This window comes from Carettochelys insculpta, chromosome 30 (assembly GCF_033958435.1).
Source record: "Carettochelys insculpta isolate YL-2023 chromosome 30, ASM3395843v1, whole genome shotgun sequence".
NCBI classification, from domain to species: domain Eukaryota; kingdom Metazoa; phylum Chordata; order Testudines; family Carettochelyidae; genus Carettochelys; species Carettochelys insculpta.
This window is the reverse complement of record NC_134166.1, coordinates 1,643,791-1,667,138: the sequence shown is the minus strand read 5'-3', so window position 1 is coordinate 1,667,138 and position 23,348 is coordinate 1,643,791. Positions and strand designations below refer to the sequence as shown.

The 23,348-nt window shown below is 44.7% G+C and overlaps 1 protein-coding gene across 4 annotated transcripts in view; it reads right to left on the bottom strand.

The window, feature by feature from the left end:
• GATAD2B (GATA zinc finger domain containing 2B) overlaps positions 1–23,348 on the bottom strand; it is a 77,011-nt gene that overhangs the window by 31,056 nt on the left and 22,607 nt on the right. The window contains exons 1-2 of one of the 4 annotated variants that reach the window (XM_074980730.1): positions 19,985–20,018; positions 18,605–18,704 (exon numbers count right to left, since the gene is read on the bottom strand). The exons of 2 other annotated variants lie outside the window; for them this stretch is intronic. In XM_074980730.1, the coding sequence (XP_074836831.1) occupies positions 18,605–18,606 (2 nt within the window). In that variant the 5' untranslated portion in view covers positions 18,607–18,704; positions 19,985–20,018. Of the gene's footprint in view, positions 1–18,604; positions 18,705–19,984; positions 20,019–23,348 lie in introns of those variants that run through there. One more of the 4 variants, XM_074980732.1, reaches the window with a different exon arrangement.

The window sequence follows — 23,348 nt, the reverse complement described above, 5'->3', positions numbered from 1 at the left end:
GTTTTTCACCATGTTTAACTTGCGGTATACATTTAGGTTGAGCCATAGTGTCTCTGAAAAGTTTCCATACAGCTTGCAAGGGTTTTACTTTTGTTCTTTTAATTTCTGTTTAACCTCCTCATCTTTGTGTAGTTCCCCTTTGTGAAATTAAATGCCACAGTGTTGGCTCCCTACCGGCCCCCACCCCACACTGTTCCCAGAAGAGGTCAATGCTCCTTGTGACCCCATGGGTGGAGGCTGGGGGGGTACATCGCTCTGCACACTGCTCCCATTGGCACCGCCTCCTCAGTTCCCATTGGCCAGTTCCCCTTTCCTGGAGATGCAAGGACAGTGCTTTGCAGGCAGAAGCAGTGCATGGATACTACTCCCTTGCTCCCTGCCTTCCCCTCCACAGACAAGGGACCACACTGGCCACTTTGGAGGAACCAGTGAGTCATGTGGGGTTGGAGCAAAGAGGGAGCCAGACTTAGCAGCAGTCCTCCTCCCGCTCCAGACACTGCAGTTGACCAGTTGGTGACCACTGCACTAATGGAAGAACAGCAAGCAGTACTCCCATCCAGGACAACAGGGAAGGAGTTGAAGGTAAAAAACAAGAACAGTTTCTCTAATGAACACAGAATCACAACAGGATGGCAAGTCCAGCGAGTTGCTTAATCAAAGTATGATCTGGACTGCAACTTGCTACTTTGCAAATCTTTTTTTTTTTTTTTTTTTTTGGGGGGGGGGGGGGGGGGGCGGGGCCTTAGTCAAACAGGCCACAGTTGCTGCTGTGGCATTTGCAAAATGTGCCTTAACCCTGTGAGCGCCATGCATAACTAGTTACGGTGGGACAGAGTCAGCTTTTACCTGGCTCCTCTCTACATCACCTCCCAAAACCACCAACTATTTGATCTTCAAAAGGGTCTGTCTCTCCCAGCACAAGCCTAATGTCTAATCCTGATGAAGGGGACTCCCCTGGATGAGCTGGAGGCCTGGGAAAGAAAATATATTACAGAAGGTGAACATCCAAGACCTCGGGCATGAAACGACGAGGTTAAGAGAAGTTCTGGGACTTCTTTAGCTCACTACCACCTGCCAGAAGGCAGCAAGCTCACAGACACTATGACATCAAGTCCTCATGGGGCTGATGCTGCAGACCTGCTCAGAGAAGCCAGTCAGGGTTCTGGGGCTATGTGCCTCCTCTCCTGGAGCACGCTGTCTCCAGGGCAAGAAGCTCACAGGGCTTCGACCTTCCTCTGTCTGACTTCAGAGCATTCAGCATCCCTGTCCACACCCTCCGCTCCCTGCAACAAGTCTGCCCCAACAGGACTTCTTTGGAAGTCAAAAGGGCCCTGCACAACACCTCCACAGTCAGCAGTGACTCTCAGGCAGCATGTAGAAGAGAAGGGTTTATTAGATAAGGACACAGTGTAGAAAGGATCTCACCAGTACAGGAAACAGGAGCCTTTAGTAGAGTCCACCTTGTGGGGGAAAAAGGGAACCCAGAGTCAGGGTTTTTGCCCTCTCCTTGTGCCCCAGCCAGCCCAGACTGACTCGCTTTCAGATGCCTAGCCCCATTGTTCCTCCTCCAGACTTTGTCCTGCTTCCAGGGCAACACACATCCCCTGGTTGGGTACCTTTCTGGAGCTCAGGTTACAAAAGACATCCACTGTTTACTTACAGGCAGTGGAGCAGCCTCACCTGCTTCAAGGGCCTCAGCCAAAGTCACAGACCCAATTCCCATCACCATCAGTGCACTAGTGCAATGACCATGGAAAATGAGGCGCACACAATATTGGTAATGGACAGTAAGACTCACATACAACATACCAAGGTGAATAAAACCTCACTTAGGCTATGTCTACACTAGCCCCAAACTTCAAAATGGCCATTTCGAAGTTTGCTAATGAAGCGCTGAAATACATATTCATATTGAAATACATATTAAGCGCTGAAATACATACTCATGAGCAGATGGGAATAAGGGGACTTTGAAGTAGGCGGGGTCCTTTCAAAAAGGAGCCCCGTCGGGATGAGCCGCACAGCAGCGAGCCGCGTCAATTTCAAAGTGCCGCGGCCACCTGCTTGCTAACAAGGCGCTGAATATGTATTTCAGCGCTTCATTAGTAAACTTCGGAATGGCCATTTACATGGTCATTTCGAAGTTTGGGGCTAGTGTAGATACGGCCATAGGTCACACCCTCAAAGAAGAGCTGACCACTCTCAAAACGCTGCTTATGTGAAGATGTCTAAACCAGGGGCTTGTATAGTAGGCTCAGAAGCACAGTGAAGACTAGATTCAAGTCCCAGGTAAGACAGCCTCTTCTCAAGGGAACAGGCACTCCACATTCTCTAGGAAAATAAAATTGAGGAGTGAGAATACAGGTTTCTCTGGCCATGCTGCAATAAACTCTGCCAACTTGGGGATTTCAAGTACATCACAGAGTCTAAATGCCAGAATTAACCCTTCAGTGTTCTTCTAATACAAACCATACCTACTGCAATCTGGAGGACAGAGCTCTTTCTGGACTTTAACACTACTAACTGGACCCTTTATAGGTGAAATAAGCTTCCAGATGGAATGTCTTTGTGTTGGGATTATTGTTGGAGAAGGAAGGCTGCAAGCAGCAGATCTCTGGACAGCCTTTGTACCAGAGATACTTGGCCACACTGGCTCTGCTTGGCTGACTTCCTTTAGGCTCCGTGAATCAAGGGAGTGGAAGGACAGGTGAAAAGGAGAGGACCGGTCCAATCCAGCAAGCACATGCCTAAAGCAAATTTTCTGTCCCTGCGAGCCCTGGCACCCTATCTGGACTCAAACAGGTCAACTGGTGCTTGTCCCACCATGAAGAAAATGAGGATTTCACAGAGTAATTTAGGGATTAATGTAGATGTGTTAATGGATCACTTCATCTTGAAGGGGCTTTTAGAACTTGTCTACTTATGCCAAAGAATCTGTTCCACACTGCATTTACTTATGACACAAAGGACCTTTCCCGGTGCTGAAGAAAGCTCTGCACAAAGCTTGTCTCTCACCAGTAGCAACTGGTCCTACCTAAGATACTATCCCACCTCTAATGCAAGACAGGAGCAGGATCCCTTGATATTTCTCTTTAATACAACCCATTTTAGAAGAGGTTGAGTATTTGGGTGGTGCTGCTGAAATCCAAATGCCGTAAGTCTTTCTCCTCAGCAGCAGATTCTGACAAGGGCAGAGATGACTCCCATCAGTGTGAATGCACAGAAACCCTCAAAGAAGACACAAGGATTTAGTTTTTGACAAGCTGGAGGAAGAAATTCTGATGCCCTGCACCCCGAAAATTAAAAACCACCAGAAAGTTTTGCTCTGGGTCATAAAAACTAAAAAACTGTTCCAATTCCAAAGCCACTCTGGCTAATAGTCAGCAGGGTACTGACTGTCAATCTGTATAAAGTAGTCCACTTGCTGAAAGAAAGCTTAAGTTAGACAACTATGGCTAACATCCTGGCTACCTGCCACAACCCAACAGAGGGTCATCAGAGTCCTAAAACAGGGGCAATTCTTTCCAGATCTCCCCCCTGCTAGAACGAGAAACCAAACCCACAATTGTCAAACTGATACTGTAACATTTTAATCCTCTTGACAGCAGATTCTACTGGCACCTTGAACCAGAGATTCAAAATAAAAATGAAATTTGGCTTCGGAATTTTTACTGTGCGGAGCCCTTCAGTGGCGTTAGTTCAGTTGCAAAAGGGAGCAGGGAGGAAGGAAGGAAGAGAACAGGGAGTTGATAGGGTGGGAGGAACTGCTATTTTATTAGGATTTATATGAATTTCTAAGACAACCTCCTGTCTTCCTTAACTGCAGGAAAGACAGCACCAGGGGAGCAACTAAATGATTTTTCATCCAGCTTAGAAGAAACAAACTATTCCCTAATATTCAAGTAAATCCGAAGGTAGGTCAGTCAGTCATGAACTTTCAAAAGGCCTCTCAGCTGTGTCAGAGCAACCTCAGGAAAGTGAAAACTACATGACACTAGCAACAACTCTAATTTAGCTCAGCTTTGACAGCTAATCAGAGCACACACTGGTGAAGCTAAACCTTCATATTAGTAAGCTGGCAATAAATGCCAAAGGAAAGCATACTTTTTTCTTACTCTTAATTTTACATTGATATAGACATGCCTATCAGAGGCAACCACTTCACTGTTTGGCAGTGAAAAAGCTGACTGATAATAGCATTACTTTAAGATGCATAATGCATATACAAGGCACTGAATCCTATAATCAAGTACATTAAACAATATACTTCGGTTCAGGGTCATACCTGAAAGCCAAGATATGATCAGTTTTACAACGTCTTCATCAAAACATAACAAAGCAGATGATTCAGAATTTTCCCCAGCTACCTATCCCAGCAATTACCCTGTAAATCACTTCCAGCAATTCTGCACATCCAAGGAAGTGGGTTCTCCATTTCACCTCCCTAAAGGAACTCAAAAATATTCCTCAAATGGTGGCAAATTCCCCTAAGGGAAAACAAAAGAGCTATAAAACATGTTTTGTTTCAGACTTGATAGATAGAGATTGTAATTATCTCCAACAGGCTCCCACTAGGTGAGTAAGCTTTACTGACTGGAGCAGAAAAATGCTGGTGTCAGAGTTTAGAACCAAACACTTAGAAGTTAACAGTCCCCCGGGAGAAGGCGGCCAGAAAAGAAGCAGAGAGGGCACCCCATTACTCCCTCCCGCAATGCAGTCCTACAGGAAAGTTCATGGGGAAAGTCTACAGACACAGGAAATACACTGATGTACAGGGGATACTTCCCACATTGGCTGGAGCCTATTCCTCTCTTTCCCACTGCCCCTTTGTTTTTTCCAAAGGCTAGAGTACAACTGTTTTCACTCAGGTACCTGAAAGTGAAGCTGGGGACGTACAGAAAGTCACCTACCATCAGTGACTTCCTGACAAAAGGAGCAAACTCACAGACCCAACCAAGGTACACCAATGGATTCCCACTGCTCCCAGTTGCTGCAGCTCCCTTCTCCAATAAGGCCTCATGCTGCAGCTCTCTCGACTGCCTATGCGACAAACATGGCCGCTGCCTGGACTTAGTTCACAGACATTCCAAGCACTCCCTGGTCTACTCCCCTCCATCCCACTCCTTTTTCCCTTGTTATGGGTTGGATCAAGGAAGTCCCTTTGTGGTTGTCACTGGGTCTGCTGATCAAGCCACTGATGCCTGCCTTCTTACCAACTTGGGCTCCCGACCACCCTGCCCTGCTGGGACAGAAGTGATGGTCTCCCCAAAAGGCAGAGCTGGTTTACTACCGCCCCCCACAACAGTGCAATGAACCAGCTCAGCTATAGGACCATTGATAGCACCCAAAAGCCCAACCAGTGTTCCCTGTAAGCTGAACACTAAGGTGGGCACCCAGGAGAGATTCCAACACTACACAGCTGACTAGCAGAGTGCCCACAGCCTCCTGAAGCCATAGCATGTCTTTCTATTGGTAACACACATCTGCACATGCCCTGGTATAAATAAAATTTATTCTGCCCATGGATGGAAAAAATTACAGGGAACAGGGACCCACATCCCCAAAAGGACCAAAAGCCCCAATTTTACTTTTTATAAAATTTTACAGTGAGAAAGCTCAACAGGGTCAGGTCCCTTTATTAATGAAACATTTGCACAGTGGTTGCTCCCTGTGCCTCGCAGGTAACAATTGTTTACTCTGGGCTTGATAATAAAACAAAAAGTATTTTAATAGAGTACAAAAAGTAGCATTTAAGTGATTGCAAGTGAAAGCAGGCACATTAAATTACTAAACCAAAATAAACAAAACACACCAGTTACTTCTAATACACTAAGAAACTTGTTACATGCAATTTCTTACCCTAACATTTTTTCCAATTCTCTCTTTTAGGAGTTAAGCAGACTCCTAGCTTGGGCCTGATCTTTCACCCAGTTCAGTCTTAGAAATTTCTAGCAGGCACCTTAGGTGATTAAGGGCGGGGGGCGGGTCTCCTGGCATCTGTTCCTATTATTTTGTTTCCCACCTTTTTAACCCTTTAGCCCAAGGTGAGAATTACTTGTCCTTAGTTTGATTTCTCTCACCATGGCCATGTCTACACTAGCCCAAATCTTTGAAAAGGCCATGCAAGTGGCCATTTCGAAGATTATTAATGAGGCGTTAAAATGCATATTCAGCACCTCATTAGCATGACAGTGGCTGCGGCTCTTTGAAATTGCCAGGCGGCTCATCCAGACACAGGCCCTTTTCAAAAGGAACCCAGGAACTTCAAAATCCCCTTAAGAATTAGCAAAAAGTGACAATTTTCAAAGAGCCACAGCCACCAGCATGCTAATGAGGTGCTGAATATGCATTTCAGTGCCTCATTAGTAATCTCTGAAATGGCCATTTGCATGGCCATTTCAAATATCTGGGCTAGTGTAGACATAGCCCTTGAGTGAGAAAGTATCAATCCAGAATGGGTTCCACCATCAGGTGGCCTGGCCACGTGTCTTGCAGAACCAGTCGCACTTTGGGCTTACAGGAAAAACAAAACCAGTCACGTCATTGACTTGATCACCCAGCCAGCAAGTGCCTAAAGAATCACTAATGTTTTTTTCTATAATACAGGGCCAAAAAAAAAAAAAATAAAAAATTTCCAATTAATATTTCTCTACATACAAGAAAGATACACCCACAAAAATCCAATGTAAACATTTAGGGGTTTGCAACTTTTAAAATGATATGTTACATCACCTGTTTTGCATAATGCATCTTTGCATTATGCACATTAAGTAAATTTTCAGAAAGAATGGATGGACTCAGTGACAACCCTCACTTAGAATCAGCCTCTGCACTGAGTCTCTCCCCAATTTCTCAGCAGTGATTGCCAGAGCCCTCTCCTCTTCCTCTCTCGCCATCATGAACTGTTTCGCAACTTCTCTGCTTCATTGACTCTCCAGCTCCTCAATTCCCATCTGCACCCATCATCTCTTTCTTGACTGAGCCTTTTGGAATACAAGTCCTGAAGCATGACCACAGTTGGCCTAGCCTGACTCAGACTCATGGGACTCAGGCTATGAGCTTGAGGCTGGTCTTTGGGACTCCTCTACTGCAGGGTCCCAAAGATCAGACTCCAGCCCTAGCCTGAATATCTGCATACCAATTCTTCAGCCAAGTAGTGCAAAACCCACGAGCCTGAATCAGTTGACCTGTGCCAGCTACAAGTTTACCTCTGTGTAGAAAGACTCTTAATTTTGCTCCCTGTATTCAGCTGCTATTTATCTGTAAATGGTTCACTCTAAGGTGCATTGGGGTACAGTGTATGTAAGAAATACTACACAAAGGCTGGGTCTACGCTTGCCCTCAGCTTCGAAGGGGGCATGTTAATCAGGGCGATGAGAGATTATTAATGAAGTGCTGCGGTGAATACACAGCATTTCATTAGGCTAATTTTCTCCCGCGGAACTTCAAAGTGCCTGCATGCAGGTAGCCCCGGGCACTTCAAAGTGCCTTTTGGGGGGTAAAGGCACTTTGAAGTGCCCACGGCTACACACATGCAGTCACTTCAAAATCTGACACTTCGAAGTTGCCATGGGAGAGAATTGGCCTAACGAAGTGCTGCATATTCATTAGTAATCTCCCATCGCCCTGATTAACATGCCCCCTTCAAAGTTGAGGGCAAGTGTAGACAAGCCCAGAGTGTTGTAATGTTCTATATCTCCATTCAGAAAAACATGCAGCTACAGCCACAAGACGTACAGGTGAAGGAACGGACGAACTGTGCTAAAAGGAAAGCTTGGAGTAGAAGCATGTGTGGAAGAGTTTAGTACAGCGTCAGCGAGGGGGGGACCCTTGGCTCACACACTAAGCTGAAGTTCAGGCAGTCACTTGCTAATGGCTGCCTTGCTTTCAAAACTCTAATTTGCTCATTCACATGTCTAGCTTTGGGCTGATTCACTACTCTGGTACTACCAAAAAAACAAAACCCCACAAAAACAAAAAACACACTTAAACTGTCCTGTAGCACCTTAAAAATGAACCAATTTATTAGCTTTTGTGGGTCAGACCCACTTCAGACAAGTCTAATGAATGTACCTAATAAAACTGTTAGTCTTTAAGGAGCTATAAGATTGCTTTTATTTATTGATTGTGAAGCTACAGACTAACACGGCTACCCCCTCAGACTATTTACCCCGGTAGTAGAAATGCAGGTTTTCCATTCCCAGACACTAAGGAAACACTACGGCCAAACTTCCCATTTCCAGCACATCCTTGTGCTGCACAGATTAATCAAAGACACAAGAAAGGTTATATGAAATGCTACATGAGAGTTGTCAGGTTAGCCAAAGGACAGTGGAGCAGAGCCATTCCTACGTCTTCGGACTGATTCTGAGACATGCTCATATGTGGGAGAGGAACAAGTGCTGTTCAGAAGCTGAATTGATGAGCATCTCACACAGAATCAGACACACCACCACCAAAACCTCAGCTAAAATAAGCCATTTAGTGAAGCTCAGACCAGCAGGGCAGTTGTATATTGAGACTATTTCTGTCCAGTGACAGTTTTCATGTCCTTTCTGATAGCTCCTTTGTGCCACAGCCCCCACCGGTGCCACAGAATATCCTCGTGTGCTGGAGCAGCCACATCCTTCACCCAAAAGGCGGAACTTCCTCCCTTCGAGGCCGATGGGTTAGAACTCTTGGACTGACACAACCATGCCAAAAAGCAAGTTAACACTGCTGCATCTTCGTCAGGCTGTGCCCCCTTACACACCGCGCTCCACATAAGCCAGGAATACAAAGAGTAGTCCAATGAGAAAAACAGCAAAGCCTTGATTCAAGATTCTCCTAGTAAGGAGATGAGAAAACTTTAACCACCACACAACAGCAGGGCAGAGGGTTTGGCGCAGGGGTATCAAGGTGCAGAAAAACAGCTGAAGCTACAGTAATTCTGTTCTGGGTCCTCAGAGATGTCCCCAGTGGATGGAATGTTAGTAGCACTGTCTCCCTTGCCAAAATGACAGGGAAGGTAAATTTGCTGCTGTAGCTTTAGCACCAGGTTCCCATCGCAGTTGTTTCCAGACCTAAACTTTACCCATTTCTGGTATTTCCATAATGGCCTCCCATCTACACACAGAGAGCAGCTACAGCACGCAAGCAGCAGTAACGCTGGCTAACAAATACCAAAGTTTTCAAGTCTTCCTTTTGCCAGTCAGGTCTACAGCCTACCTACACTCATGGATTATCAAGGACAAGAGGAATTCTGTTGCCTCATCTAACCAGAATAGGACAAAAACAATTTTGCAGGTATCTTCCTATACCGATTGCATCACAGGGAAAGCATCTAAAACCAATGTTTTTGACAAAAGGGTCCAGAAGACTAGGAAAAGCAGCACGTTGGTGAGGAAGTACAATCCCTGTCAGATATTTCAGCAGCATTGTCCTCCGATATCTGATCTGGTGCCACTCCACAAACACGTCAGGCTTTTTTTTTTTTTTTTCCCCTCACTTTTGAGCTAACAATCTCAAAGCCCTTTACAGCTGTAGACAAGCCTGGCACCTGCTAAAGTGCTTTCAGATGGGAAAGCTGAGGCATAGCATGATTAAGCAATATAACTTCTTGGGCTGAGAGTCAGTAACAGAACAGATCCAGTCCATCACCACCATCATTCCTGATACTAAGAACGAAAAGTTTACATCTGAGACTCAAGGAGTCCTGTACCCTGTCTCCAATACTGGCCAGTACCAACGGTTCAGAGAAAGTCAGAAGAACCCTGTAGCAGTAGGCAGATGTGGGATGCTCCTTTACTCCCCAAAATACCTACTAAGTTAGAAAAACCTCCAGGATTTAAGCCAAATGGCTACTCTCTCCTTATTTTAGGAATTCTGGGCATTCTTGATATCCATATCTATGTCTAATTCCTTTTTGAGTGTCGCCCTAATGCCTTCCTGTGACAGTGAGTTCCATAGGCATTTGTAGTTCCTTTTTGCAATTTGTCTTTTACAATTTCATTGAATATCCCTTTGTTCATGTGTTACCATAATTTATGAGACAGAAAGAGATGCTCACACTACCTTCTGCCTGCAATTTGGCATATTATGTGCTTTCATCCCATCTTCTACATATTACCATTAAACTACACTCTCCCACACTTGCCATTAACCTCAGAAAAGTCTCTCCTCTGTGGTGTTTTGAACAACAGTCTCCTCCAGACAAAAGAAAGCAAATAAACTGATTTCAGGATTGCCCTTCAATCCTAAATTCACCAGAAAGCTTATTTGCTTCTTACATGTAGAAAGCTATCACCTGGCAATGGAGGTGGTTGGGTTCCTGAGTTTTCCAAGTGATTGTGGGACTGTCACTGTGTGGTACTGACTTACCAGGATGAAGGGAGAGGGAGTTCGTTGTCACAGGGAGAAGCATGGAGTGAGGACCCCCAGTCAGGGGAATGGAGACCCCAGTGATTGATGATCAAGAGAACAGCTCAAATGGCACAGCTGTTTTTGGCCAGTGGGAGTACAATAAGCTGTGCAGAGAGAACCCAGTGACCTGACCAGCTGGTTCCAACTAGGGGAACAGAGGACGGATGAAAAGAGGCAGAAAAGAGAGGGACCTAGTCAACCCTGTTTACCTGCCAGAAGACAAAGGATAGGGCAGGAGCTGTAGGGCTAGGGTATCAGAGGCTCTTCTGGAAGGAGACAGCTTCTGAACTAGGCAGGGTGAGCAGGAAGAGCCCACGTGGATGCAAGGGAGACTTGGATATGCTGTGCTGAGAGGGGCCAGGTCTATGGGCCCTGAGAGTATCCTGTGCTGTGTTTAGATGTTCAATAAACCCTCCTATTTTGTGCTGGCTGCAAGTCACTCCAGTCTAGAGAAGAGGGCTGGCTGCATTATTCCCTCTGGGAACAGAGGCCCTGGCAACAGACCAAGCCAATACCCTGAGAGGTCTTAGTGAGAGACAGGTGTGCTGAAGGTTTTCACATGCGGTCTGAAGAGGCAGAGGGACTTAACTCACCTGAGAGGGGCTCACACTGAAGGAGGTTCCCACTTGGATACCCTGGCACAATCTGACAGTCTGACACCTCCCACTAAGGTTTCATTCTAAATGAAGTTCTGGGAATCACCTCTCTGAAGGATGCTGTCATTATCGTACATTCAGCAAGCACCCTGGCTGTACACAAACCACAGACAAAATTAACTTTTGTCATAGGTCTATCAAAGCTGTTCCTATGCTACAGGGCTGTCTTGAACTGATGGAGGAGTGTTACCACCAAGAACAGCAGTGCCTTACTGACGCAGGACGCCTCTTGTAAGTAGACTTTGGCTGAGAGTCCCTTGATGCTCAATCAAGTACTGGAAAGCCCAACAGCTTGCAAAGCTGGGAGTCTGCTGTGTGCCTTTAGAGGGCAGATTACCTGACATTCTGGTTAAAGCAAGGGACTGGGACCCTGGGCTGCAGTCACATGTTTGCCAGCAACTCACTGTGTGCTTGTGGAAAGTCACATTGGTTCTGTGACAATCTCCGAGAGTAAGGCATTCCCCGTGTAGATGTTTCTGCCTGAACGACATGGGCGATCCAGCTTTTCCTCTCCATCCTGTGAGAACTCTTATCCCAGAACAGTCACAGCTTGACTACTGCAGCATCCTCTCCTGTTGACTAGTCCATTCTTGCACTTTCTTCCCCCCTCTATAAACATTCTTCTCTCCCAGACAACAGAATGATGTCATTATGCAAATAACATCTGTCTGCTGCCCAGGAGAGGACGAGTTGGGGGGAAGGAGAAGGAGGAGCAGAGAGAAGGCCACGGGAAGGCTGGAGCTAACTGTGCAGCCAACCCCAGCTTTCCTGGGGCTCCTTCCCCACATCCACCCACCTTGCCCTGGGAAGGAGCTGGGAGCAGCCACCACTGCCAGGCCATGGAAGGATGGCGTCTCTCAGAGCCAAACTCCTGCTACTGATTCCCCTTTTCCCCCTAGGACAGGCAACAGGAGACACACCCATCAGTAACTGGAGCTGGATCTCAGGGCCTCCTGTCTTCTCTGCAGGGGAGGGAAGTCGGCCTCCCCTTATCCACAGCTGAAGGTGGCCCAGCTCTGCCTCACCTCCCTTACCTCCCAGTCGGAGCTGTCCACAGCAGCCTCTGGAAAGAGGGGGGTGTTGGCAAGTGTAGCGAGCACGGGGTGCAGTCCAGTAGCATGCACTCAAAACATTGTTGCAAAATTTTTCCTCTCCTCACCTTCACCCCAGTGCCCCTCTCTGCGTCAATCAATTGGACCACTCTCTCCTGGCTTTCAAAGGCCTTCCAGGCCAGTTGCCATAGTACCTCTCACATGCTGTTGGGATGCAGACTCCTGCCTCTACTGTCAATGATGCCAGCCCTATTGGCTCATTTTAAAGTTCTGAACAAGCACATCTTGCTTTGTACCACGCTGCCTCTCAGGCATCACCAGTCACTTACCGCACTTCCCTCCTTTAACTCACCTTCGCTACAAGGCCTACGGAAAATTAATAGCATTTAGGCAGCTAGTGTGCCATGAGCACTACCCACCGTACTGACTGGCGCTGTCTCTCTTATCTTCACCTCCAGCTATACCATGAGTGTAAACTACCTGGGGCAGGAAGCAACTTTTGCTCCATGTTTGTACATCGGTTAGCACAATGGGCACCCTGGGTTCATGCCTTGTGATAATGCTCAGATCACAAATACCTTGGAAATGCTTTTTGAAAGGATATATACTTTTGATAGCCCTTTCCTCCACAAGGGTGCAGCCGCTAGCATGAGCCTTCCAGTCTAAAGAAGCAAGAACATCATTGCTAAGGAAACAGATGCCTTTATCTTCTTTGTCTCAAAGATGCCACCTCTTTTGCTGTGAGATGATTACAGGCATGGAAAAATTCTCTAGTGGAGACTGCAGAGATGGGATGTGTGTTTTACTGAGATATGGCACGGGCACAAAATAACTGTCTTGAAAAAATAAATCAGGGCATCCAATTCAACCTTTGAGCACATGGAAGAGAAGTGGACAGTCAATTAAACCAAAAAGTGACAAACTCTCAGTTGTTAAAAGGGAATTTTTCCTCACAGAGGCTGGAACGCCTTGCCCCAAGAAGTGAGTGGCTGGATTCACAACAGGATCAGGTATCTGTATGATAATCAGACTATGCAGAGTTCTAACAAAGGATTAGAACACACAAGCATTTTGGAAGGACACACACCCTCCTGCATCATGACTTCAGCCACTGTTCATTAGAGATTGGCTTAAGGAATTTTGGGGCAGACTATTCCAAAACGGCTGTCTTCAGGGAAGGTGCAAGAAACCCAGCAGCAGCTGGTACTGTCCATTGCCAGAGACACCATATTAGGCGAGATGGACAGTCCCAGCCTGGCATTTCTTAAAGGAAAATTTCCCTGGACACGTTAGTCTTTAACATCACAAGGCCCAGGCCCAGGCCCCTCCCACCTTGAGAGTAAGCAGCATTCACTGTCTTTGGTCATCTTGGTTCCAGCTGCACCAGAAGCTGTTATAAGGTGAGCTGCCAGGGAGGCACAGCTGACAGCACCTGAGTAGCAGGGGCAGCTACCTGGGTTCTTGCCCCTGAAGAAGAAAGCATAGCAATACCGGGCAAGAGGAAAGGGACACAGCAAAACTGGTCCCAGCTCCTATTGCTCATCAAGTTGCTGGTATTCCATAAAGTCAAAGAGGCATGACTCATCCAACATGCCCTTCTGTCACCACCTCAGCAGCTGGTCCACAGTGCCTGTTCATTGCTGGACCCGCGTCCTGCTACTGAGAACAAGGAAAGAATTCCGCATATAAAATTTGCTTTTCCTTTTGTTTTTCCCTTCCCCATCCTTTCATGGGAAAAATCTCAGTTCCCTGAGCTGCAGATGTGCTGCTGTGACTACTGGTTTGAGGAGACGTCGGACATCCAGTCCCTTGAAGCAACACATGGGATGTAGTTTAATTGGTGCTGCTGTCTATCACTCACACAATGAAGACTGCAGTCCATCCATCTGGATTCAAAAAGATGTTAAAAGCCCTTGTGCATTTGATGGGTCAGTACAGTTTGCAAGCTTCTATACAAATACTATTACACTGACGCAGTCAATCATCAAAAGCATAAACTGTCTAACAAATTAGCAGATGCACCTGGGAAGTCAATGCACAAATGCTGCATAGTCTGGGACTTATTCTCTGCTACTCATTGAGGAATATTGTACTGTACATTTGATTAAACTTCATCCATGTTATACTAGTAGACACTAAGCTTCACCATTCTAGGAAAATTGTCTCAGGTATACTGAAGCAAACAAAACTTGTAAGTTACCGGTCCTCCCCAGTATTCCTCCACCCAGCATCAGAATGCACCCAGTCAACTGATCGTCAAGGCAGAGCAAATGCCACATGTGCCATTATTCGGAGATGTAAAATGCACGTCCCCGCCGCGCAGGAGAAATCCTTCCTGCATAGTTGTGCGTGCTCCCATCCAGCTTGTGTTAAGAGCTCACAGTAACAGAACTGGAGAGAGCTGCTACCATTACCATCAACTTCCACATCACTACGCTAAGCAAATGGCTCCCGTGCCACCTTTCACGCCAGCTTATCAGGGTCAGGTGAGGCATGGTTTGCTATTCCAAGACCGACCATACCTGGCACAGATGTGGAGGATGCTGCATACACTGGATTGTTTCTGGTTTTGCGCTGGGCTCTCCAGGGGCCTTCTGGAGCTGAACCCTGCTGACTGGCTTGAGACCATCCTGCTTTCTCGCCTTGCCATGCACATACCAATTGCTTTCTATAGAAAGAGTCTGGACTGGTGAATGAAAGGGCATATTGGCCCAGTAAGGATTACATGAAGCTAATAGCTGTTCTCCAAAGCCAAGAAATTCATAATTTTGCACAATTTAAATTGATAATTAAATGCATTTGATGGTGTCTAGTGAAATCCACTGCACGGGACAAGCCAAGACCAAGTGTTTAAGGATCCCACCCAAATGCCAGTGAAAGGTTCAAGGAATCTAGAACTCCTGTTTGAAACAGGTCTGAGTCTCAGCAGGACCAACGCTGCCTTCCAATGCTTTAGAGGAAGAATAATCAACCTGCTGTAAGGGAGATCTAGCAGAGACCATTGCTTGTTTCAACTACCTGCAACCTTGTTACCATTCACACTTCATCTGTCTTTCTACAGACCCTGATTCTGCTCCAGTTACTCTTTCCTTCCCTTCTCACAAAACTTGCACATTAGGGAACCTGGGTCCTGAGGACAAAGCAATTGAATTGCAAGTTGTTACTAGACACCAGCTTAAACACGCAAGGAAGTGACAGCACATCCACCTCCATCTCAAACAGCTCCCCTGGCATTTCCAGATCCAGCTCCCAACTGCCCTCTCTCTTTGCAGACTCTCCATGGATTTGCTTCCCCCGGACTCTCAATTTTGCCTCAATCGACTTCCATCTCTCTGTTTGTCTAAACACTTCTGCCAATCTTCTCCACTCCTCTCTGTAGGAGCTCTCTTTGCACCTTTCATGGCATAGAACATTTCTAAGAGGCATCTCACTCATCTAGTACCTCTCCCCTTTTTCCTATAGGAAACCAATTAACTTTGACTCCAGTTCGTGGCTGGGAGGGAGAGGCTGCCCTGGTGCTCTTCACCAAACTTCACACAATCCTATGAGAAAGGATATGCTATACTCCACCTACATAAGGAGGTAGTTGCATCTCAATAGCAAGGGAACAGATTCCTGACACGTGCAGATTCAAAGGTCACTTGTCCTGAAGGCCAGTAACCTCAGATCCCATCAGTTGCTCCTTGTTATAGCCACGCTGCTCTAAACACAGATGTATGGCAGCCATTGAGATTCTGTTGTATAATTACATTTGTAAAACAAGATCCCTCAGGAGACAAAGATTTTAGAAAAGATTCTGAATGAACTACAGTAAAGGAAAGGACTGAGCTAAAAAAGTAATACCTGGAAGGGGATTAAGTCTGTACAGTCCTTTGAAGGTGCGCTGTGACAACTGCTCAGAATAGGAAGCTGTGGTAAGACAGTTACCATTGCCACCAACAGAGAGAACCAAGACCAGAACTAGACTGCCATCTGCAATAAATGAAGGACATCCAGAAGCCTCCTTAAGGCTCAGAAAATTAGCTTGTGTTCTCTTCTTCTGAGGGGAAGGCAAATAAATACAACTACAGGAAACACTTTCATATCCAGCATTCTATTATCCAGAACTCTCAAAACCAGCATTTTAAATCAAAAGGAAATTTTAATTACATTTTCCATAGGAACAGTATAGTGAAAGTAAATACAGCAAATACAATATAATACTACTGTCAGTAAATAAAGTAATCTGCACACATTTTTGTGTGTTTCTTAATATCTGATCTTGTTTTTCCTTCGGTGATATACATTGCTAAGTATACCTCTCTATTACGCAGAATATTTGAATAAACTGGCAACCTCTTGGTCCCTGCTGGATATGAAAAAAAGTTTACTGTGCATGACAAACTGACAGTCACTGCTTAGACAACCCAAGGAAACAATGAGACAACTCCCTCCAACCTGTGAAAAACAGAACCAATGAAGAGAAGCTACCCAATCCACAGGGCACAGCAAACAGGGTAACCAAGCCACAAGGGAAAATATAACCTGGTAGTTTCTAGTTAGCCAAAATCAGCCTTTATGCACACCACACTCAGAGTGACTGAAATTTAAAGTAAATAATTTCCCACATCAGGCAGAGGCTGGATTGCTCACCCATACACCTCAAATTTCAACCTTTCCAGGCAACTCAAACCAAATGATTTGTCTACCTGCTTTAGTGCATCAGAGCCATGCTCCTTAGAACACAGAATCAAACTAATGAAATCACTCAAAAAAAAAAAAATAGCAGGGCATTATTCTCACAGAGAACTTTCACTCCCACCCACAGACAGAAGAACTTGCAATCCTGTAACAATGCCTTTCCATTTCCACTTTTACACTGCAGCGCACCTTACACTAGACCTCTTGCTGAAGTATACAGGACCTTACCAGCAGGAACTCCCCAGCTAATGTATAAAACCTTAGAGACCAGAGAAAGACAGAAGCAGAAGCAACACACAAAACCTGTAAAAAAGATTTTTCAGGTAGAACTCAAGAATCACTGACGTTGCATTAATTCAAGAAAGTAAATAAGATGGATTTCTAAAACGAATGATTGACAAGGTTTGGGGACAGAAAACAGCCAACTTGGATCTATACAAAATTTGACACTTAACTAGCAGCTTCTTGGACTGAAAGTATGAAGCTATGTGTTGGTCCAGTTGAAAGAAATACCTAAACACCACCACATTATTCATCACATTTGCACAACAAGAAAACTAGAAGTAGGCCTCGAACCTAGCCCCTTCAATGCACGTTGCATGTAGTTTTAAATTAAAAAATGGTGAAGGCTTACTTCTATGAAGCCAACTGATTTTAAATAGAGTCACTGCTCCAATAAGCCAATGGCCACCATTTTGGTATCTAGAGCATCAAAAACCGAAATCTGGCTAAATCCTAATTAGCTTATTTAAAAATCAACACTTCTTTTGGACAAAGGAAAATATTAAATCAAGCATCTATTGCTTATTCGCAGTAAAAATCTTTGCACGCTCTAACAAAGCGAAGGTCCTGCTTACCTTCCAGACTCTCCGCTCTTTCTGCTCAAGAGCCACGTTGGTATGTCTGAATTTAAAGATTCAGTTTAACGCTTAAATAAAAAGCAAGCCTATATGCAAACTAAGGATTTTACACAGATTTTGGCTGCTCATTCTAAAGCTGCCAGGGCAGCTAACCAGCACCATGCGATGAAATCATTTGTCTAATGGCTCAAAAGAGCCCGACACACGCAATGCTATAATTTCTTAACTTCCACCTATGCTGAATACAAACCATACCAACATCTATGTCGTAAAATGCATTTCAACACAGCACACACAAAATGGCTGGCTCCCAAGATGAGCATTTCCATACAATACTATAAAAAGGATAACAACCTAAAAAGGTAATTATGACTTAACAGCTATGCAGTCAGAAAAGATTTGCAAGAACACGGATACCAAACACTAACAAATAAAAAGCACATTGCTCTACGAATCCTGATGCTTCATGTTCTAAGTTGTCAAGGAATATTACATTCAGTTCATGCTTGTGTATAACTTGCAAAGAGCTACTAGGGTGTGATTGAGTATTTGTGAATGGGGACAATTTTGTGCGCCTGAGGAGAAAAAGTAGGCCTATCATGTAGGTTCACAGAAACAGAAAATGCATCTTTAAGGAAAGACACCATCCTAAACCCTCCTTGACAAGGGAAAAACTGCAATCAAAGAAATATTCTTAAATATGCCAAATGCTGAAAAGAGACATTCATAAATTAGGGATTTAAACTAGGTATTTTACACCTGATTCTGATTTTGCAAGAGTAAAGAAATAGACAACACTTAAGAGACAAACCATAATGGTCCTTTTCAACAGAATCAGGGAGCTGTCACTAGACTGCAGCAGACCATAAATTCTTACAGTCATTTCAGTGCAAACTCACTAACAGTTCCATGGTTTTCCCATACAAATCTGTGGGCTAAATGATCAGGTACTCACATAAAGGAAACGGTAACATTACGACAGCTCTGTTCATTAATGTGTATACTTAATTCTCATTTCTCCAACACAAATGCAGGGTCTGTGTCATACAATGCATCTAGGAAGCAAATAAAAATAATGAACACAAAATACTGTGGTCACTCAGATAAAATTATGACTTCCAAGTCAATTCACTGTCTCACAGAACAAAATGCCCATAACTGCAATGGAGTATACAAACCTTACAGCAGTTAACAGCTAATGAAACACACCAGCACCTGAAACAGAACCCAAAACTGCAACTGCCCAGATGTGTGGGAGCTCAGAACACTCTATAATTTTGCTACCATGCGTTTGACTTTTGTAGAGTAAAACCCAACTGCATGTAGCAGATGGCCTAAAAAAGTATTTCTACTACACTGTCAGACTCCACCAAGAAAGAGGACTAAATGGAGCAAAGCACAGTGTTTGTTCTAGTACTGGGCACTCACGTCTTTTTCAGGTTTTCTTCCTGAAAAGCTAAGTTGTTGAAACCAATTTTGTATTAACACAGGGACCTAAACTACAGCTGTTAGATATAGCAGGGTACTCCACACACGCTCCCCAATCATTTAAAATGTGGGGAGACAAGAATCTAAGCCACTTCCCCTCTTTCCAAAAAGTATGGGGAGGCAGGGAATCACCTTCTTCCTCCCAAGGAATGTGGCACTAATTGAATGTTTGGGGAAATCGGTCCTGCAAGACTGCAAACATTACCCTCCCTTACTGAATCGGCCATTTAAAAATAAAGAGGGGGCAAAAGGGGAGTTTTCCTCTTCACAATCCTCCTCCAGCTCTGCTCCCCATCCGTCAGCCTGAGCAAGCAGAGATGACGCAGGCTGCCTTATATAATAGCCTGTGATTTCCTAGACTGCAGGCCTTCCCTTTGTGCTCCGTATATACTTACACGCACACACACACACACAGACACTCAGCCCCTGGCACTGTGCCAGCACTAACCCTCGTCAGCTGGTTGACTCCATTCACAGAGAGGGGTTGGAGCTGACATGAAAAGGGGGGGGGAGCTATTACATCAAGCCATCAGCACTACAGACAAAAGAAATTTTTTTATATACCCAAAATAAGCCTTCCCTTGCAGCTTTAGATCATGGAGAGTCATATTTAGTAATTCCACAAGAACACCGCTCCATGAACAAGAGAGGCGAGGTTTTTTGGGAGGTAGGGGAAGGAAGCATTCCAACAGCAAACACAAGCAACAGTGCAGTTCTCTCTTTAAATATAATGTAAAAACATTACATTTAACCTTCCAACTCACGTTAAAGGAGAGAAAACAAACAGGCATGATAATCCATAAAGAGCCTTTTCTCCGTTAAAAAGGACAGTCTAAAGAATACTTACAGGTACAATATCCTGCTGCCTCCTTTAGTTGTCAAGAAAATTAGAGAGAGAAAAGAAGGGGGGAAGAGAGAGAAAGAAGAGAAGACAGAGTGAGAGGGGGAGGGAAGGAAAGAGATTTTTTTATGAGAAGCCCTCTCCGTAGAACATGGGCGGCCCCGCGTGCCATCCCCCTCTAGGGACCTGCAGAAACCCTGTCTCAAAACGGGCACTTCCCTGCCAATCATGCGCTGTACTGTTATATTAAACAAAAGAAAAGGGGGATGCTTACTTTTACCCATAATGCCTAGCGGGGGCAGGGGAAAAAAAACCAGTTGCAGCCGGTTTGTAACCTCAGGACATGGAATTATCTCTTAATTTTTTAAAGTCGTTTGTGGTATAAAAAAGTCAGTTAAGCTGCCTCCCCTCCCCCCAGCAGATTCTGGCACCTTGCCAAACTTTGTCTTCATTCATGAGAGCTCATTTCCTCCAACGCTATTTAACTGTTTAATTCCCAAAACAAATTTAAGGACATTCCATCAATGTGGTGAAGCAATTAATAAAGATGTATTCATAAGAAAAAGAGAATGACAATAATCTCATTGTTCTGCATCTCTCTGGAAAAAGGCTTACCTGCCTGGTGTTAGGAGTCAGGGAACAGCCAACACAGGAAAAATCAGGGTGTTTGCAGCATTCCTAACGAATATCATGGTGTCAAACATCCAGGCATCAACCCTGAAATTCTTACCCTCCAATACCAATATTTGATAATTGCCAAGCACTCTCTCTTCCTACAATCTGTTACAGATATTTCACAGATATGATCAGTTACCGCTCTTGTACATGTTCCAGACAGAACCAGGTAGATACCACACCTCTGCCATACCCTCAACAGAAGTGAAGCCACTTCTTCACAGCATCCTCACTGTCCTTTCAACAGCTCTATCCTTGGAATGCTCAAATGTATCTCTCTACATCCTTGGATTATGCCTGATATTTTGTTGGTGTTTGATAACATGCTAAGAACATACCCAAAGGTTCTGACCAAGGCATGTTTTTGTAGGAAAGGTGGTGGTGTGCCAAAAAAAGATCCTTTCCATTCTATCTGGTGTTCCCATAATAACTCTTATTCCAATACTTGCATGCATCAGCAGAGCTTGAAAAACCTATCCAATGTTTACTAGTCCAAGTCCAAGAACTCAGGCTATTGCTCAGGCCAAAACACCCCGAATCCTCTCACCACTCCACCACAAGTCAGTTATTAACGCCTGCAGAGACAGAAAGCAATGCGTGTGCTTGCAGTTCTCTGGCGTATCTCCCAAGAACAAGGGAAACAACAAAGCAGTTTTAAGTCTAACTGATGTGCTCCTCCCCCTGAGCTCCTTCCATTAGTCTAGTTTAGAGCTAAGCTGCCCTTCCCCAGATGGTCTGTCACGTTCACACTGTCCATCCCCAGAGTGGGACTGGCCTCAGATCTTTCCTGACTGAGCTCACAGGCTCTAGCCTCCAGTTTTCCTCTACTGGTCAGCCGTCCACTACACCTGGACACTCCAGATCCCCACTAGTTGGGCCCATATCTGTCCAGTGTCTCCTGCTCATCAGACCTCCCCATAAATTGAGCCTTGAAGTCCTAGAAGCAAGATGTTGGGTCCTCCCCTACAATCTGGGCCTGAAAGCTCATCCTCCACCAGCTGTTTCCTTTCTGGCTGTACCTGCATGAGAACTAGGTCCTGCCCAGTGGACTAGATGCAACACCACTACTTCCCTTCTGGTTAGCTCCCAGGAACAATGTTAGTCCTTTGGAGTTCTGATGTACCATTCTGGTCTGCCCAGTCTTGCTTCTTTTGGACTTCTTTGCCATACTACATGCAACCCTGGTCTTTCAGCCATTCCTTGGCCCTCTTCCACTCAGACTTTCACATACTGCAGAAGGGTTGGGGGGTGGGCAATGAGACAACAGCGCTCAAATGGTGTAACTAGGAACTGCCACGCCTGCATTCCTCAAGGCATTAAAGCAGACGTGGTACTACTCAGCCTGAAGTGCCCACCCTAAAAACAGTCACTTCTTTGGGGAGAATAGGATTTTCAATCCCTATGCTGACGCATTTACACCTGTACCAAAATTAAGTAATTGCTAACGATAAATTCCTGCAACTCCATACAGCACAGCACACTTCCATGGCACTTGATAGGTACACAGAAAGGCAAGGTCCCTGCCCCCAGGAGAATGTCAGTCTAGATTATATAGGTGCAATTTAAAACTGAGGATCAGGTGTGAGAGTGCAAGCAGATGGTACTTAAAACTTGAGGAGAAAAGTCAAATGCAATTTAAGAATTATTTGACAAAGAAAAAAGGATTTTTTAGACATAAGAAGGCAGATGCATTGTTAAAAATGGTGTGAAATTGAGGGTAACTGAGGAATCTCATGATCAGGAGAATTTTGTTCAGTTAGTAAAAAAACGCTGCAAAAAAAAAGTCACACAGTAATGACTTCCTCGAACCCAATCCATGCCCATCTATTCTGAGTCACTGTACAGAGACCATTTTGAAACACTTAACTAGAATCAAGTCCTATTAAGACAACACTATACAACTATCTGCTGCAAAAATACACTGAACTACCACAGGCTGAACCCTCTAATCCAGCACTCTTGGGACCTGACCGTTGCTGGATGAGAGAATTTGCCAACCCATGGGAGGTTAATATAGTCTAGCAGCATTTTCAATACTTCCACTGCTTACTGGGGTGTTAGAAGACATTCAGGAGTAAATTAGAACTAAACAACAGCACAGAACAGAGAACTGGGTCAGTTGGCTGTAAATAAGCTTTATGGGACTATGGGAAACTTGGCCACCCCCACAAGTGGTCATCTAGCGAACTAAAATCATGCCACATTACAGATATTGCTGTACAAGAGTATTCCAGATTAGAGAGGTTCAACCTGTGTGAAGAATTTACTGTTTTCAATGAAACAATACAATAGAAACTAAAGCAAACTAGCTTTTGACAGAGGTTCCTCGCAAACATCTGCCAGTAACTTCAGCCCTTCAGTCTATTGTCCTAGAGATGGATGTGAATTTAGTCACACTAGGTAGTAAGAGATCATTCATTAATTTATGTTATGTTTACAACAGAGGCCTATTGAAATCTCATCAGAAAGCCCAAAAAGTTCAAATGTAACTAAGGGACTGCAAAGCGATAGTAAGTAGCAGATCTTTTTTAAATGTGAAGCAGTAGTCTTTTAGGTTAGACACTGATACCACCCTGCTGAAGGCACAGGTCATGAATTCATTTGGTCTAAATGACACATTAAGCAAAGCAAATTCTATCTTCAGACGTAGGTACCCAATTCCATTGATATCAAAGAGGCTGAACATCAAATATGT